Source organism: Falco naumanni, chromosome 2, assembly GCF_017639655.2.
Source record: "Falco naumanni isolate bFalNau1 chromosome 2, bFalNau1.pat, whole genome shotgun sequence".
NCBI lineage: Eukaryota > Metazoa > Chordata > Aves > Falconiformes > Falconidae > Falco > Falco naumanni.
This window is the reverse complement of record NC_054055.1, coordinates 76,918,964-76,938,491: the sequence shown is the minus strand read 5'-3', so window position 1 is coordinate 76,938,491 and position 19,528 is coordinate 76,918,964. Positions and strand designations below refer to the sequence as shown.

The following is a 19,528-nucleotide window of genomic DNA, read 5'->3' as shown; positions in this document are numbered from 1 at the left end:
TCTGCTGTGAATTCTGCCTCCAGAGTTCGTGCTGTCTGTGTTTGTGTTAATGGGAACATTACCAGGTCACAAGTGCACAAGCAGCAAAGCAAATGCTATTAGCTATTTATCCTGTTACAAGAATTATGTTTAAATACCTCAATGCTATTTCTAATCCGTATTTAATAACATGGCAAGATGCCAGCTGAACATTCTACGTGGAGACAAAAATCTTATATCCTTTTTAAATTCTTACAGGGAATTACTTCAACAAAAGAGCATTATATTCTCGAACACATTATAGGCCTGGGAAAAACAGATTAACTGGTATTTCAATGACACATCCTGTTTTACACTTCACCATATGATACTTGCAACACACAGCCGTGCTGTTTTAACTTAAATACAAAACCTACATGCATATATAAAATACCTGATTTGTGCTGTAACTGAATAAGTAAATAAATAAGAAATACCCAATAGATAAGCTAATTTATGCAGCTTCAGGGAGTAGGTCACTGAAGGCTTAAGAAAATAATTTGCCAATGATATTCTAAATGCTGATATTTAAATCAAGAGGTGAAAGTGAAAGATTATGAGTGTGTGTTTTTTCGCCCTCCAACAGTATGTGATATTTTGGTCCACATGGAAAATAATTCAAATTATTAGGTAAAATAGCGCATAAAAACCCTGTCAGTTCCAGTGGCAACTGGCAAAGATGTGTCCTGAGAGAGCAGTTAAAAACTGGACACAAGTACCAGCAAAAACCCGTCGGATTGATGGAGAGAGGGCTGAAGTCTATTCATTCCCTTCCCAAGGCAAATTCAAATTCAAGGCTGTTCTTCATCCTGCCCTCCCTACCACCTCACTTCCATTTACAGGCTTTGGGAAACTATGAGAAACACAGTACTGCTAACTAAAATACAATTTTTAAATAAAGCTATACCACACAAATCATACTGCAAACCAATCAGCTATAACATTGATATTTGTCAAAACAAGGACTGTCCCTGTTGTCTCATCCCCCTGGGGAACCCCCAGCTCCTAGGGGTGCTCGGGGCAAAAAGGAGGCTGATGGTTTTGCTGAGGGGTTGGTAGTGTGTTCATTTTTGCAGGCAGTATAGACCCCAAAATTTTTAAGTCTTTAGGGTACATCTGGATCCTGTTCCAAGTTTCATCTGCCACCATTATGGAAAGAAACTTGATTTTTTTTACAAAACACTCAGGTTCTGTAATAGTTTTCAAAAATAATTTCAAAAGTGACTGCCAGGTAAATCTCATGATTGTCCAAGACACAAATGAGAATTTTTCTGAAATCTGAGTAAATGTTTAACTTCTCTGTAACTACTCCATTTGAATAACCTGGGAAAGGGCATGCATTTGTGATGGGCATGCATCTGTGACTCCAGTCCTACTATAGTTTACTTTGTTCTGTAACAATTACATTTCTAGTTTATTTGGATATGCATGTATGTGCTAAAATTTCAGTATATGAAGCAGAAAAAAACAAGATGGGAAATACCACCTTTGCACCTCCACCAGTCTGCAAGGCTTCACAATAACCATCTCCCTGCCCATGGCACGTCCCTCAGCCGGCCAGTGCGCCAGCCCCAGGCTCCTCGCAGGGAGGACCCCCAACGGCAGTGTTGGTGGCAGGCTGTGCAAGCTGCCACTGTTTGTTTTGAGAAGCTAAATATTTTTACGAAGGAATTAAAACACTTTCTTTTAGTGCTGACAAGGCGGGTGTTATTGAAAGCAACTGGAATGGAGTCACTCAACTTTTTCAGGCTTTTATCAGTAAATAATCAGACATTGCAAATGGAAATGCATACAAGTCCTTATCACAGCGTGACATTTTATTATCTGAGTGAGAAAATAATCAGTAACCTTCACATGGCATTTACTTATGTTCCTTGGGCCCAAGGAACATGCAATTTCTTACTTTTAAAGCAGTAGGAGTTTTTTAGGGGAGACACAAGAGAGTACAGTCAGCAACAGCACAGGATTAAGTCTCTATGCTTCACTTCCCTTTCCATAAGATATGTATAATATTTCATTATATTTCACCTTACTCCCTTTACTACCTCTGAAGAAGAGGGCTCTGTCTCTTGCTAAAAAGCATACAGATACCACCGATTCAAAGTGACTTCACCACAGATAAGCACCCTAAAAAATGCGGTCATAATAATCATTTCCATTATCACTTCTGCTTCACAATATTTAAACAAATTTCTACAAAAGAGCCATAAATATAATTTTGCATGGATCTATATGAAACTATAAGAAAGGCCGAAATGCAGAGTCTCTGGGATGGCTAACCCTGGCTGGTACCTGTCAAAGCAAAGAGCCTCAAAAGACAGAATTGTTTGTGTAAGCGGAGTGATCACAAAATTGCCTAATCCTCTTCCCGTGAACAGGGCAGCAAAGTGCTGGAGAGAACTGATTTCAAATGGAAGAAGACATGGAAGAAAAAGTTGGTTCAATAGTAAAGATATCTAATAAATACAATTAAGACTTTTTTTAATCAACAAAAAAATGGTTTACTCTTAGGGGCGTTATTAAAACCAAAACTCAGATTCTCATGAGGACTGGGCATAATTTGTTATACCCATGCTGGGAAGGGGACACATCACCTTTTCATCTTTTTAATACCTACAACGTTTTGGTTTCTCAAAGCACACTTACTCCACAAGTGATCCCAAAATCCATGGGAACCAGAGGCCACCGAATACCATTCAAAATCTACATACTGCTACAATAGGAAATAACAGCAAATACCTTGCCTAACCATAAGGTTGCCGGATATTCCTGGCTCCTTGGATTTTATCTTTCTGATGTTGTCTCACTTTGCAAGTAATTATTATATGTCAATAGTGTCAAAGAGAGAGCAGGAATAATTCTGTAACTCTGCGTCTGAGCTACTGGCTTGGGAGAGAGATGCACACTAATCCTCCGCTTATGGTCCAGGTAACATCTCAAGCTCAATTGCCTGCATCCCACACCAGTGCCCTAAGTACAGGGCTAACAATACAACTACTACTGCCTCCTCCGTTTTGACAACTGTGCCTAAAAAAATCTTTGTGAATGAATCCAGACCTAACACTGACAGGTGATATTTCCTCAAAAAAAAACTCTTAAGTTTTATTTAATGAAGACCATTTGCAAAATTTCACCTGAATTTATTAATAATGTAGTTTTAATATAGTTATGCTTTTCAACTAATTGGCCAAATCCCTTTCCTCCCCTTGTCCAGAAAATCATTCACCACACTCCAATGTTTTGTATCTGTGAACGCCGTGAGTCCTATAGACTGGTTTGTTATTCATCTGTATACAAACATGAATCAAGCCCCAAATGAAACAGACAGCATGCAAATTCCCAGGCACAGCTGCATGATAATCACTTCATGCAGCAATTATCAACATTTCTGAAGAAGGCTGCATCTCTCCCAACAGGACTTATGAAACAAAGGTTCACTTCAGACAAGCAGGGACCGAAGGCAGAAAGCAGACAAGGAAAACTTCCATCCTTTACCCTGGCCTGCGATGATCACAGGTAAGATCAGCTTTTTAATGAAGACAAAACTCAAGGGGCAGAGGCAGTACGGCTGAACTTAGGCAGCAGGCTGATCTCATCAGAAGTTCCTGCTCATTTCAGCCAGCAGGAAATCCAAGCCGTGTCCTGGGACTGAAGCAGGAAAGTGTCCCCTGTTTAGCGAAGGGCTTAAATAGCACGTGAGTTTAAGCCTGTGCTTAAAGTAAAACACATGGTGAGGTGCTTTACTGAAGCAGTGAGCTGAGAAGAAATAAAAAATAGGAAAAGGTCTAGGAACGTACCTTTGAAGGCATTTACTTTACTTCAACATTTTTTTTGCCTAAAACTAGCCTGCAAACTGCAGAGATCTGCAGCCACACTGAGAATAGATAGATGCTTAAGGCTCGTACAATACTATGTGCACATGCAGTTTTAAGACTTCCAAAGTATGGACAAAAAGATGACTTCAAGAATTATGACTAGATTATATATAAAAAAAGGCAACTCTATATTGCTGATTACTATTGGTTTGCATCTTTCTGGAACAAGACTTGGCCTGTCAGTTGTCAGAACCAACACTGGCATAAAAAGAGTACACTACTGCTCTGTCAAGCACCTCTCCAGGAGCAAAGCAGCAAAACTAATTCTGGTGTTGTTTTCAAAGCTATTCTTTAATCAGCAGCTCAAAGGATCCTTGTGGGTTTTTTAGCAGTCTAAACTCTAAAAAGGTGACAACCTGAATGGCCAGAAAGGAAAGCCAGTAAAGTAAAGAGTAAAAAAAGTGAGAAGTAAAAATGAATAGGATTGCACATTCAAAAAATTTGCATAGCTCTTTCAGGAAAAAGATTGGCATCATTGCCTTTCAAACTAAAGTCTCCCAAGGACAGTTTTATTGAAGACTGCTGGAAGAGTACTCAGCCTCCAGAAAAACTGCTGCAGGTGCACCCAACATGCACAATAACCTGAAGAGTTATGAAAAGAATTTGTAATGCTAGTTCCTCTTAAGCTGCATTAGGGAACCTGAAATTACCATATTCCAGATGAAAAAAAGTAGCTGAGAAAGGGCAAATACCCATGGGAAAGGAGCCAGCTTCCTGCTTTGTACAACACTCTTGGAAACAGAACCCCAAAATGTCTTTGAACAAACACACCTCTGCTGATTCACTACTTTTTGTACAGCTGAATGTAGTCAAAAAGTCAAAATCATCACCATACAAACAGCTAATTAACCAGCAGCCAGAAAAGCGGGGCTATGCTGGTTTTGCTGGGCAGCCCCACAAAGCTCAGTCCTGACCAGCTCCAGTTTGATTCTGGTTTCAGCAGAACCAGTCTACGCGGTGCCCACGCTCTACTCCAGGGGAGGGGCTTTCTCCTGAATGAGTTTTCCCTTGTTCTGGGGTAACTTTCATGACAACTCGATTATAAAAGCCAATTGGTCTCATAGGCAACTGTAAAACAAAATACCCGAAAGGACGGTGGAGGGAAACAACGTATTAAAAACATGATGGGATTTTAATGGCAGCAGCGTGGCACCTGAGAAAAAGTCCTACTTTCTGAAGAAGGTACATGAAGTAGAGTTCAGACAGCGAGGAGAAAGGAGCAGACGTGTTTCTGAGGGAAAATAAGGCATGGTTTTGACAGAAAGCAAAATGCAGCAGCACTGGTTAAGACAGGGGGAAAGAAAAGCTATCTGTCTTCTACCATTGCCCAAACGATACCAAATGCTCGCTTGCCCATTTCATGACAATTTGTCCCTCTGTAGCATCACGCAAATCCAGTGTGCTCACCTTTGCCAAGCTCTGGGTAGTTCCCTTTGTCTGGATAAATATCCAGTAACTAAACCTCTCCTCAACCTCTTTTAATCCACAAATATGTCAGCAGTGTAACTCCACACATAAAAATCTTTACTTTCACTCTCCTGACATCATATAAATACTGGGCTCCTGCAGTGAATCTACACTAAAAAATGACAGTAAACACCTACTTGCATTTTGATACAGGATATCAGCTATTCTACTTACAAACTATACCCATCTAACTGATTTACAGACTGATTGCACCGATGAGCAAAAATCAAGATGTTAAGCAGAAATACCTACTCAGTGATTATACTGTAAATGTTTTCATCAGGCATCAGGTACAGCACAGAGACCACTGAACGGGCATACAGTCTAGGAGGTTTTTTCCAGGGATCTGAGCTCCTGCTGCCCATGGGCTTCTTACCAACAACATTCAAAGCCCAGAAGTTCAGTTTATACTTCAAATTAAAGTTATATATAAACCACAGGCCCATCACATAATGGAAAAGAAGATTCTTTTCTGTGCTCTAGTATGAAGCACCCATTACCATTTAAGTTGGATACACTAACTGCGGTGTTTGGAGGCACAGCTGCAAACACTTGTTGTTCCTATGTCTCTACTCACAGCAAGGTGGTTTTTTTTTTGTCATTTATTGGCACTTTGATAATTCAGCACAGCTCTAAGTACGTCAAGTCAGTCAAACACATCTCAGGAACGCTGCAAGGAAATTCTGTTTCAGTAAAGTAACCTTGGTCTCTGGTAGGGATAAAATAGCTCTCTGAATGAAGATAAATTACTTTGATTTAGAAACCAAGAATGTCACAAAACTGAACAAAGCCCATTACTTTTCATTGGATAAAATCTATTATCTTAAGCTCATGGTCAGCTTTTACTATATACCATTTAACCCAGAAACTAAGCAAGAAATGTTTTGCAAGATGAGCGATTTCAGAGAAGGCCTTGTGTTGGCTGACTGTGTTCAGCACTTACAGATAAATCACTGTCCCTAGAAATCTTTAGAATGATGAAATCTGCAGTTGCAATTCTGGTGTTTAAGTTTCCTATCTGTAAGAAAATTTTACATTCATTGGTATGTAACCTTGGAGGTTTTATTTTGTTTTGTTTTGAATTTAGAAATAAACTCTTAAGTCCTACATAAATGTTTGAATTGCTTAACATTAACCAAAGAAATTTAGTGAAAGTACCACTATATTCAAATGGCAGGATAAATCTATGACATTTACAGAAATTCTCTGACAAATAAAGGGCTTTTGCTACAGAAGAGGGAGGGAAAAAAAGCACACATATACCACTGACCTTACAAAACCAGCTAGCAAACTTCAACATCCACACAGTGTCCTACCCAAGGTGCCAGATAAGTGAATTACCAAAGACCAACTGGAAAGCATATCTGGATGACCTTTGCAAACATTTGACTTTGAAACACCAAAAATATCAAGTATTACTATCTAAAGGAAATATATGACAGATGTTGTTTCATGGGAAAATGGAAATCAAGCAACTACCTAGTGAAACCCTCAAAGCAATTCTGATATGGTCTCGCTTTTATAGCCAAGGAGTCTTACGTAGTTCAGCTTCATTAAGTTCAGTTGCTCAAACAACCGTCTTAGTGTAGTCCATCTGATATCGAGCTGCTGATCCAGAAGGACATTATCTCCTACAGATGCTGCTTACCCTGCTAAGTGCTAGAGTATCTCAGATAGCATGAGGTCTCAACATTGGATCCTGGGTGTCTTTGAGTTCAAACCACATAGCACCGCATAGCAACCCAAATCAGCTTAGAAGAACAATTGCTGGTATTCGTGCTTGTGGAGCTACCAGGAACTTTTGCCACCCACCTCACAGTGGGAGGCACAAGGCGACAGGGTATTTGCAACATTCAAATACATATATGCAGAAATAAATGAACCAATGCAAAGCAGCAGGAAGCAGAAGAGAGAAAAAAAAAAACCCCAAAACCAAAACTAACAAACCCTCTAAAAACAAGCTATATCTGAAAAGTTTCTTTCTGATGATGATCCTCCTGTTTGTTATTCTTGAAACATTATTACTGAAAGACTACCAAGCACCTTTAGCATGGAAACTGTGAGGATCATTCAATCACTATCACTGTATTCTTGTGAGTTTTCTCCTACTATGGGACTTTAACATTTCTCCGTATTTGTATTGTGCTATCAAATCATGGCACAGCCCTCCTGTCTCTAGCACTGTGCATCCAGGCACAGAAAACTGGTAGACAATCCCCACCTTGCCCACTTACAAATATGCCAGAAATCAACAGGCAGCTGAAATGAACAGAAATAGGCACAAAAAGAAGTGAGGAACAGGACAGACAACAATCTCAGTATTTAAAACAGCCTAATCACTCCCCAGTTTGTAGTGGCACTGTAGAAGGGCAGAGTCTTAAACAGTGGTTTGAAGAAGGTCAGGGAGCTGATGGATAATATATTTACAAGGAAGTCCCCAGCTGCATGGGAGAAAGCACACAAGATGCTTGCTGAGAAATGCAGCAGATGGGTGAAAGAGGTCAGTGGCACTTGCAAAATAGAGGTGGGTGTCAACATCTCAAAAGCATGTTAGAGCTAACAGGCAGGTACAGAGTAGTGATATAATGGAGCACAAGAGGCATGGTCACATGCATTAGAAACATCCATTTGAAGGGAAGTGTTTCAGGCTGCAAAAAAGGCTTTGCATTCAGTGTGGATCATCTCACTTCCTTAACCCTCAAGTTTTAGTAATTTCTCAGGAAAGAGCACCAAATCTGTGGACCACATGCTATGGTCTGATACAAACATTCAACAGTCCCCAAATGCCAGAGTTCATGCTGTCCCACACTGGAAACTGCTCTCCCTCTTTTTCCCCATCAAAATACATCAGCAGCTATTTAAGCACTGCATTATGTATGCACTCCTAAAACCTACTTTAAGCCACCACAGAGAACTTCCATTCTCCTTCTGTCGCCTTCCCTTTTGCCAAGAGAAGGGTAGAAAGATGGCAAGTGCGTCTTGAGGCAACAGCAAAAGCAGCATGAACATGAACTCTGCTGACACGAGGAAAGAGAAGTGCTCCTCATTTCCCAGCACGGCAGCCCTGGCACATTTTGGTGGATATGGAAATGCTGAGCTCTCCAGTAGGCATTTTTTTTCTACCATTAAACTGGAGAAACTCATGCCAATCTCAAACTATAACACTAATCTGATCTCAACTAAAGAAAAACTAGTTCTAGGTGAGGTAAAATATTCAAGCCTTGTAAAACTTCTCCAATAAAATCATTAGAAAAGCAGCTGTATTATTTTCTAGGCATTCTTCAGTTACTAATGCTAAGTTGATCATAAAAATGCTCCTTCTTCTGCCTTTAATAATTCACAAATATTTTCAAAACCCATGCTTAATCCTAATATTTGAAGACTACACAGTCACAACAGATGCTGTTGTTATAGGCTGCTCTCTAATTCTGGCCACGTTGCTCTTCCATAAAGCATGCACTGAAGTGCAATAATGCACACGTAGCCTTTATGACTTTAGCCTCTGCCACTCTCCAGCATTCCCTGATGGATATAAGAGCATAAAACAAGAATTTAAGAAGTTACAAAAGTGTCTCTGCAAAGAGGGGCTGTTGATCTGTGAGCCAGAATGTCAGTGTATCACTTCTGCCAGGCTCAAGTTATAGGTCCTGCTGTTTGACACAAAATCACATTTTGACTTCAGTCTTACCATCTCGCTGCCATACACCAACCTGACGTACAGAGTTGCTTTTGGACCACTGAATACATCCCGGCTTGCATGCTAAGGGGAGCAACTGGGGCACATTCACCAACATCAGCCGTTATCATTCATCTTTCCAGTATGGCACTATGCAGTGTGTCCAACACTGCTATGTATAAGCCTCAGCGCATTCCTCAGCCTTTCCTACATAACAATAGTTCAAAGGAGGCTCAGCCTTGAAAAAAAGGAGTGTGTGCTGAGATGGGATAAACCAAGGTATGAACACTGCTTCGGCCCGAAGCCCTCTCACCCAGAAGGTTGCCAATGATTTTTTCTTTCACGGTTATTTCTGGCTGCTACAGAAGCAGCCTCAGTCAACTCAGGAGATACAGTATGTGCACGGGAGTTATGGCCTGTAGTGGAGAAGGTCCCAAATGCCTTCTGCTTCCCTGTTTTAGTTCCCTAATTTTAGGCCTAGTCTGAAAAAAATATCCCACCACGCTCCATACTTATTTAGTCCAGCAAGGTCAAAGAGGGAAGAAAACACTTTAGGATGGTTTATATGCACAGAAATTTCACATCTGGTATTTCATCTCTGTGGACTGATGCTGTTTCCATGCCAAGTTCCACTGATTTTGGTGGAATTCCAGGCACAAGCTAGAAAAGCCCTAAAGCTCTATACCATAAAATACCAGAAACTAGTTTTAAGACCATTACAATTTTTCTCTTTTTCATCCATTTCTTTGTAACCTAACTCTTCCCTGCCCAAACATATACAAAGTGGACAAGTACAAGGGATGCTACACTGCTGGGCAATTTACTGATTCTTTGAATCCAGCCTTGCCAAATTTTGGGGCAATTATCTAAGTGTTGACCATAGTGGCATAAGGTGTTCTCAAGGGTTTTTAAAATCTTCAGAATGAAGCAAGAACAAGTCACAGCGAGCGATTCCGAACAGATGCTGCCGAGTACATCCCCACCCCTGCCCCAGGCCCACGGTGAGGAGAACACAAGCAGAAAGAGCTCCTGAGACGACAGAAACAGAGATAGATCCCTGCACACCCTTTCCATTTAAACCTAGAGAAACCTCAAGTAACCCAGCACAGAATCCATGAGGGGAAACTATGGGGGAGACCACCCTGCAGGTCAGGTCTGTGCTTCTCTGGGTCCAGCAGCACCACCAGCCCCAGGGCCGAGGGGACAGGCAGCGCTGGCCTTCACCCAGCGCACGGGGAGCCCTGTCCCCTCCTGCCTGCTGCCTGCTGAAGGAGTGAGGAGCAAGAGGCAAGTTTATTTGGGGCATTAATAACGAAATCAGCTTTGCCTGCCACATTTAGATGCCACTCATCACAGGAGCTGCACGGGCTCCTGGAGAAAGGGAGGGTCGCGAACCCAGGTTTCCCCAGCAGCCGCTCACACCCTACCTTGACGAAGAGGGAGATGTCGTGTTCCTGCTTCTCCTCGTCCTCCTCTTCCTCCTCCAGGGCGGCCGGCGAGCCCGTTTCGTCCTCCTCGTCCTCTGCCCGGCCCCGCACGCCGTTCAGGCTCCGACCTGCCGCGTCCCACTCGCCGCCCTCGGGGCCCGGGGACCCGCCGCGCTGCCCCTCCGCCGCCGCGCCCCCCGCTCCTGCCCCCGCCGGGGCAGCGGCTCCCCGCTCCGCCGCCTCCGCTCCGTCCTCGCCGTCGGGACCGTCCGGCGACCGGCGTCCGCCGTCGGCCTCCCCTCCGGGCGGCAACGCCACCTTCGCTTCCACGCAGCTCTCGGGAGCCGCTTCGCTCCCCCACGGGGCCGCCACCTCCTCGGGGACTGTCCCCGCCGGGGCTGCCTCCCACACTGCATCTTCGGGGACTGTCCCCGCCGGGGCTGCCTCGCACACTGCATCTTCGGGGACTGTCCCCGCCGGGGCTGCCTCGCACACTGCATCTTCGGGGACTGTCCCCGCCGGGGCTGCCTCCCACACTGCATCTTCGGGGATTGTCCCCGCCGGGGCTCTCGCCGCAGCCTCCGCGGGGTCTCTCCCCTCTGGGCCCGCCTGCCTTTGCGCCTCTTCAGGGTCTCTCCCCGACGGAGCTGTCCCCGCAGCCTCTTCGGGGTTTCTCCCCTCTGGGGCTGCCTGCCTTAGCGCCTCTTCGGGTTCCTTCCCCGACAGAGCTGTCGCCGCAGCCTCCTCGGGGTCTCTCTCCTCTGGGACCGCCTGCCTCAGCGCCTCCTCGGGGTCTCTCCCCTCTGGGGCTGCCGCCGCAGCCTCTTCAAGGTCTGACCCCGCCGGGGCTTCCTCCCTCACTGCCTCTTCGGGGTCTGTCCCTGCCTCCTCTCTGTCTATCTTCGTAGGAGCTGCCTCCCTCACTGCCTCCTCGGGGTCTGGCCCCGTCGGCGCCGGCTCCGCTCCCGTCGGGGCCACGGCCGCGTCCTCGGAGTCTGTCCCCGCCGGGGCTGCTTCCTTGGGCTCCGTCCCCGTTGGGGCCACCGCCACGTCCTCGGGGTCTGCCCTCGCCGCTGCGGAGCCCTCGGCCGCGTTTACCCCCGCGGCCGCTGCCACCAGTTGCTCTCCTGGCAGACACTCGGCCCCCGGGCTGCCCCCGCGGAGCTCTCGCTGCTCAGCCCCCGCCGGTGCCTGCCGCTCCGCTCCGGGCCCGCCCGGGGTCTCCGCCGCCCCCTCGGGTGCGCCGCTCCCCGTCCCGCCGCCGCCCCCGGGGGGCACCGCCGCAGCGGACAGCTCCTGCACAGCCGCCGACTCCCCGCTCAGCCGCGGCGCCTCGCCGGCGGGGGGCCCGTCCGGAGGCTCCGCCGCCCCCTCAGGGGACGCCCCGGGCTGCGGCTCCCCCCCAGCCGCCGCTTCCTCATCGCCTCCCTCCCGCGGGACGTCGCTCCCCTCCGGCGGCGGGGCGCCGGGCCGCCCCGGGCTCTCCGCCATGCCGGCCTCCCCCGAGGCCGCTGCCCAAGAGCGCAGCGGGGCGGGCGCGTCGGGCCGCCGGGACGTGCGGGAACCAGCGCAGCCGCCGCCGCCGGGATCAGCGCCGGGCACCGACGGGGGGGGACGGCGGCGTCTGCGCACGCGCGTCCGTGTGTCCGTGCAGGGGGCGGCAGCCGCAGGTGCCCGCGCTCCTCCTTCCGCGCCGCCCCCGCACGGGGTGAGCCCTGCGAGCCCCCCGCCCCAGACCCTCCGCCTCGGCGAACCTCCCCACACCGGTCCTGGCTGCAGCTGGCACGGGAGGCGGTGGCGAGGGCGTGACCGTGGCGGCACCGAGCGCTGCCAGGCCCCTCCTCGGCCCCCTCCTCCCCGCCCGCTGGCCAAAAGCTTGCCGCACGGCGCCAGCCGCCCCCCCCGGGGCTGACCGGGCACGCCTGGCAGGCACCTGCTGCCTGCTGTGCCCGGGCCTCGCCTCTCACCCCAAAGCTCCCCGAGCCCCGTTTCTGCCCTCGCTTTTCCCCTTTGCCGCTGCTCACTCAGGCACAGTGTTTCTAGCAGCCCCTCCAGGCACCCTGCTGCTGTCCCCGCCACCAGCCTGGCACCCACCAGCCCTGGGGCCGCTGGCAGATGGGGGTGACAGCCACCCAAGGGCTGAGGGTTTGCTGGCCACTGGAACACGGAGAGGTGCGCCATTTCCCAATTCCAGGTTTACGAAGGGAACTACTAATACCCCCACTGCTGCTGACAGGCTGAAATTGGCAGAGCCCCAACAAGTTTTGCAGGATTTCTTAAAAATACAGGTGAACCTATGCCTGGTCTCAGCAGCCACAGAGTTTCTGAAACGTATTCTCAAGCTGTCACATTATTAAGAAGGAAAATGTAACCTTATCAACTTGCAGAAGTTGTAAGAGGGAAGATCCAAATGCTGCGTAACAAAACTCGATTCACGTACTTTTAAGTACCTTTCCTTCATATGAGTCCATGCCAAGTGCCATATGCCTCTGCGAGAGTTTGCATTCAAACCTGATGAGAAACACCATGTTCTGTGCAGAGCAGGCAGCTGGTGTGAAAGAAGTGGTAACTTTTAGTTTGGGTAAGGCAGCTGCTGGTTCATCCCGCAGGCCTTCTGTTCCAGATGAAAGACATTTTTTCACACTTCTGGTAATTTCTCTGTCTTGTGGAGGCACTTTGCACACAAAAAAAGACGATCAGCAGGTTCTGGTGTGAGGATAAGCTTCAGTAGTTTTGCTTGTAGACAAGAAGTCAATTTCCAGGAGATGCAGCCTGCTCTAGTTGCACTCTGCTCAGAAGTGATTTATCTGAAAGCATTACTTAAGCTATTTGAATGGAAAATAGTTCTAGTTTTCTAAGTACAGACAGAAAAGTGGATGGAAAAGTTAGCTGACAGGAGCAAGGTATGATATTTAAAACCCATGCAGTTAAACAGTTTTATGTGTGTGTATATAAAGACACTTTTTTATATTTGAGAGTGGAAAGAGTGGGGAAAAACTGAACACAGGGTTTTGAAATGGATGGGAAGGGAGAAGATGCAGCCAGAATCTTCCCTCAGATGGGAAATACTGCAGAATAAACCATCTTATCAGGTCAAATACCTGCTCTGATAAAAATAAACAAATAGGCAAATAAATAATCCTACAGCCATTTTCCATACAATTTATGCTCGTTTAGAGGTGTGTTGCCAGTGAGACACAAGAACGGGGCAGCTGTGGTCAGAAGGGATGTTTCTTGAAGATTTAGGAATGGCAGCTCAGCATCTGGCGGTGGAGGTCTTGCAGCTCATCCTAAGGCAATTATTTCACTTCTTTCTTACGGTTCTGGTATCAGTAGAATGATACATCTCAGTCATCTCTGTTTCTACATAGATAATATTGGTTTACTCATCGTAACCCTTGCTGAAGGGTTCTTAACCCTTAGCTTGAAGGTTGGCCGCATCCCCCAGATGCAATACAAGTCCCACCTTACAAAGCTTTCAGATACGAGACAGAGCTGTCTTCAACTGTACAGACCATCCACAAGCACTGCCATGTTGCCTGCTGTCCAGCACTGGATAGGACGCTGGCTGGAAGGAAGAAGGCTCACCTCAGGTTGTCACAGTGGGAATAAAGAGCAAAGCAACATCCATGGCATGAAAGTGGTGGGAATTTTGCAGGAGGAACGATTGCAGGTCATAGACACAGCCACTGAAGTCAGCTGGTTGGGTTTATATGAATACTGCTTTTGGCTGTACCTCCTGCTCCCAGTCCCCATGAGCTCAGTTGTGCTCAGCTCTGGTAGCTGATGGACCCCGACAGCTGGGTTCCCTCTGCAGCCCCATGTGGCACAGCCTCCTCTGGCTCACTGGAGCTGCCTGTGCTTAAGTGCTTCTTCTTTTCAACTGTCCCTTGGATTTGCACCACTTTCTGTGTACACCTCCTTCAGGTATCAGTTTCAGGTTTTGCTCAGGTTGTGAGTTTGACATGGGACTTGCATCCTGCTGATCTGATGGAACTGCAAGATGATTGTCTCTCACCGGTACTTATTAATTGCAGAGCTTATTCATTAATATCAGTATCTTATTTTTCTTCAGATGCCTATTCCCTGCTCTGTAGCTCTTAGTACAATACAAGTTGAGGATTTCAAGGCTGGCAAAAAAAATATTAAATATTTCAGTGATAAATACTGCCTGATGATTAACATTGGGCAATGTTTAAGTGTAACAAAAGATTAGCTCTTTAAATACTCATGAAAGTCTGACAAAGGCAGAGCAGAAAAGGGCCAACAGCTGACATAGCCAAGTTAATTATCTTTGTAGGATAGAGAAAAGTTTGACGTATACTGCTTGGTACAGTTACCATATTTATGGGGTAAAGACTAAATAGTTTTTGACAGATCTTGCTGAATTTTTCCTCAAGTATAGGAACTTTTCTAATTCTGCTCATGTTGAGACCTAGTGCTAGAACGACATGTGCAGGCACTGGGTTAATGTTACTGGTGCTCCAGCCATGAGGTTCCCACACAAGCAAGAGAGACCAAGTAGGAAGTCAGAGAGGTAGGGGACAGGGTAAAGAAGCATGGGGAGGGCACAGTTCAGAGGACAGCTGCCCACAGCCCAACATTGCTCCTTGTCACTCTTCAGCATCGTGATTTCACAAAGGCAGCTTTGGAAACACACCATTAAAATTAGATTTGTCCCACTGAAATCCCAGAGCTTTGCAGATCTGACGTTCTGCGCTCTCTGAATTCAACACACCTCCCCTCTATCTCAATTACTTAACAATTAATCTCTCCTGCTTCATGCTCCTGTACACTATCTTCAAACTCTTTATACCCCATCTGTTTCTAAAACAGGCCCTCAACTAATAAATATTATTTTCTCAGTTCGGCTTCAGGAAGGATTACTGCACACCTTCTTCATTTAAAAGATGAGTTCAGGTAATTAAATATCACAGATGTTAGACATTAGTGGACAACATGAATATCCCTTTATAGTCTGTTAGCAAACAAGTTATATCCCTGGGGGTTATCAGTTAGGCTGTACTTGCCTGGATTATTGTAGCTTCTTTTTCTGCCCTGACTGTACAGAGTTGCAGATCAAGGTTGTAATTTTTGCAGCCTGAGGCAAGGAAAAAAGGCCTCTTGCCTTACAAGGGTGTTGGAGAGAGCCTCCCCACCACCCTGCCTAACTCCTGGGACAGTTTAGCCCCACTGCAAAGGGAGCAGACCAGGGTATTCATTCATGCTTCTGCAACTCTAGTTTACAGTCCTGTGCAGTGCCAAATACACATATGCCAAGTATTTAATGGTTCACCATAAGTGAACTGGGGTAACGGAGTCAGCGTGGCATTTCTGCCTCCCTGTGCAGGCTGCTGCCTCCCACAGAAGCCTGCTCTGCCTGTTCGCTGGTGCCTGCTCTGGCTGAAGTTGTGCTGTTTCATCCATCATGTGTATCTGCTCTTCCCTGGGTTTGCCACATTTCAGAAGTGAAGCTATGTCTCCCCAGGCCGAAAGCTGCGATTTGAATTCTGCTTGTTTCTGCCAGATGCTGAGTAACTGCTATTTTGCACAGATCTCAGTGGGATATAGGGGTGAGCAACACCTTTGGAAATTGGGTGTCATTTAATTGGGTTCCCCACCGTGGGATGGAGGGAGGGATTTATCAGAGTAAACACAGACAGGTATAAACTGCATGTCGGCAGACAGCTGACAGAGATCTAGTAAGCAGAGTCAGTGAAATGACTCTTCTCATCCCAAGGTAGATATCTAAAGCAGGGTAGATTGTCCTTTACAGAAAAGTGCCTATTTCTCTACACTGAGTGTACAAGGACCTGAGGGTGACTGGCTCAGGGAGATGAAGTCTGTGCTGGACACATCTAAACTCATGTGAGAATAATCCTGTCCAAGGTGATTTCCTTACACATTGGAATTTGAAAGTGGACAGTCAGCAAAATGTGGGCCAAAGCCCAATCACTTTTTCTGCATTATTTTTATTGCAGCTGGCGGTTTAACCCATATTACTTGTGGTATAAAACATTATCCCATGTAAAAATATGACTGTCTAGCTCTTTCTGATGGAAAAAAAAAAACCCAAAACTGTATTAACATTTGCATGTAAGCCAGTTCTGTGTTCTCCTATTTAAAATACGTTACTTCAACTATGGCAAAGACAAAGTTGCAAATGGAAACAATGGTATTGGAGAACTGTAGTTTTTACTGCTTTCAAAATACATGTATGTTTGCTATGGAAGTCCCTGGTTAAACTTCTGTCAAGAACTCAGTGTGGCATTCTGTTGCTTCATTGAGAGTGTGTTCCTTCTAACCAAACAAAATTAAGTGGGAGAGATGCCTCATTGAAAATTGCAGCAGCATGCTGCATGTTGCGGGGGGTGATACCATCTGTATTTAGTGTTCTGAGCTTCCCAGCACTAAGCTGATTAGGGGCAATCGGCTCCCTTCCCAGCTGCTTAGAGGCAGTCTGCTTGGGAACAAGGTAGGGATGTAGACGTGCAAGGCTGGAAAAAGCCTGGTTGCTGGGCTAGGAAGCACAGAAAGCCAAGCCACCTCTAACCAAGGCTGAAAAAGCAGAGAGGAGAGCAGAAGCACCTTCTTGTCAGATACTACTGGTCCCTCTCTTCCTGTTCTTTGTTACTCAGTTCGCCAAATTCCTGGCATCCCACAAAGCTGCAGGTGCCAAAGCAGCCTGTACTTCATTTCTGAATGAATCTTTCTACAAAGTGTTAAAAATATAGAAGAATACCAACAATAAAACTTTCAAAAATAAAGTCTGTACTGCTTACTATTTTTTAAAGTACTTAAAATCTGTTAATTCTCCCCAAATGTCTTTGACTTTCCTATTCTTATTTTTTACTTTTATTTTTGTTAAGCAGCACTATTTTAATGAAGCAATAATGTCCTCTATGTGTCTCGGACAAGATAACAAACAAAGCTTATATGTAGTTTTTTATTGTCAAGTATCATATCTAATTCAATAAAATAGTGGTTTGCAAATAGTAAACTAGTAACTTTGCAAATAGTAAAATAGTAACTTTGAAAGTTCCCCAGAAGCATCAAGGTCCTAGAAAGTCTGATGACTGCGCTGTAGCCTCCTATCATTTTGTTTGGTAGCTAAACAAGGCTGGCTCAGCACTCACTTTTTTTGTTAACAGTATGTCTGGCTTGACTTCTGGACCTACTCTCATTTTGGACACCTCTGGACCTCTGCCCAGGGTTTTGATTCTGCTTGGGAAATCCATGTAAAACTTACATCACTGAACTCCCTCCTCTCCACCACTTTCAAATGCCTGTCAACCATTCCCGCCCACTACCTCAGGCACTGCTGCTTAGGGAAGGGGATGCACACAACACTATTTAAAGGACCATCTTGATTTGCGCATGATTCAATAGGATTACTGATATGTTTAAAGCTAAGAGTCTTTGCAAGGATTTGGGTCTTATTAAGTAACTGTGATTTCATTATTGTCATCCTCATCGTTCCTCCCTCCCTATATTTTCTGACACATACTCTGGCACTGAATTTGGGGAGTGAGTTTTCAACAGTGGTGAAGTGTTCCAGCTTCAGCTGAATTTCACCTGCTCAAGGCATCTGAAAACAAGTCCTTAAAACAAAAGCTCTTTGGGGAGGAAAATACGCCATTACTTGTTTTGCAAAGTGCCCAAGACATATGTATACTCAAAACTAAGTGGATAAATTACATATGAGGTTTCATGTTATCTGTGTTACAAATGCTGCTTTTCTCACATTCACCTGGCTTACAAAATCATATATGAAGTCCTAGTTAGACCCATTAGAGCATTTTACTGTGCAACCTGAAAATAATTCAAAGCTTTTTCTAAGGTCCAAGAGGTTTTCTTCACTTTAATAAATTGTCTAAATTTTCTGGAACACCTCTAATATTTTAATTCCTATTACATCAAACTGTCATTTATTAAAAATTAGTTTCCTATTTTATTGTGCCTGTTGCTTCTTGAAATAGTTTCTTAATATTTAATCCCTAATCACAGCTCATTTGATCTTTTTCATACACTTGCTTCTGTTTTACAGTTCAGTTTACCTTTCATAGCTCTTAACAGCTTTTTTTTTCCCATGTAAAAGAGTCATATCCTGTACTGTTTCCACTTTAACTTGGCTTTTAATAAAATTATTCTTTGCAAAACTCAAAGAACTTTTAAAATTATTATAGCTTTAAAAATAATTATAGATTTGGAGAATAAGATTTGGAATATTTCAAACTAGTAATAAAATTATTTGAGTTAATACCTAACTGATAGAGAAGTTACATGTGCAATCAAGAGGTACAATGATCATTTGTCTTATGTTCCCAGGGTTGCACTATTTTGAGACTGACTGTTACACTTGCTGTTAAATCACTCAATTCATTAGATCTGAAAAATCTAATTTTTTAGAAAAAAAGATCACACCTATATATAGTTGTCTACAAATTAATATATAGCTTTCACTTCAGCAGAGCTTTGTGAAATACTTTTATACATTGTAATAATAGCCTTGAAAATATCTCTTCATATCATCAGCAAAGAAACTGCTGTTTTTGCAGCTTTGTAGTGAGAAAAAGGCAAGCACTGCCTTGGGATAGAATTACACACAGTTTGTTCTGTATGGGCCCCAGTCCATTCTTCACTAATGTTCATTTTATTTTATTTGCAGGCAGACTATACCACAATCTCTTTCTTTTTTTCTTTTTCTTTTTCTTTTTCTTTTTCTTTTTCTTTTTCTTTTTCTTTTTCTTTTTCTTTTTCTTTTTCTTTTTCTTTTTCTTTTTCTTTTTCTTTTTCTTTTTCTTTTTCTTTTTCCTTTTCTTTTTCTTTTTCTTTTTCTTTTTCCTTTTTTTCTCTTTTGCTTTTATTTACCTTCTTTTTAATTTTTCTTTTCCTAGGATTAGTAGTCCTACCTTATTCTTACTATTAACAGCTTTTACACAGTTTTTGTTGAAATTTTTTTATATTTATTGTTCCTTTTCAGAAATGCTTACTAGCAAAACCCATTTGTTCTACAGCACTTGTAAATGAGCTCAATGGTAAATCAGTAACCAGGCTTATTACTA

The 19,528-nt window shown here is 44.6% G+C and overlaps 1 protein-coding gene across 2 annotated transcripts in view; it reads right to left on the bottom strand.

Moving 5' to 3' along the window:
• The window catches only part of CLIC6 (chloride intracellular channel 6), a 36,626-nt gene extending 24,396 nt beyond the window's left edge, over nucleotides 1-12,230 (bottom strand). The window contains exons 1-2 of one of the 2 annotated variants that reach the window (XM_040585032.1): nucleotides 10,992-12,230; nucleotides 10,464-10,865 (exon numbers count right to left, since the gene is read on the bottom strand). In XM_040585032.1, the coding sequence (XP_040440966.1) occupies nucleotides 10,464-10,865; nucleotides 10,992-11,954 (1,365 nt within the window). In that variant the 5' untranslated portion in view covers nucleotides 11,955-12,230. Of the gene's footprint in view, nucleotides 1-10,463 lie in introns of both variants that reach the window. The other variant, XM_040585031.1, reaches the window with a different exon arrangement.
• Nucleotides 12,231-19,528: the final 7,298 nt, after the last annotated feature.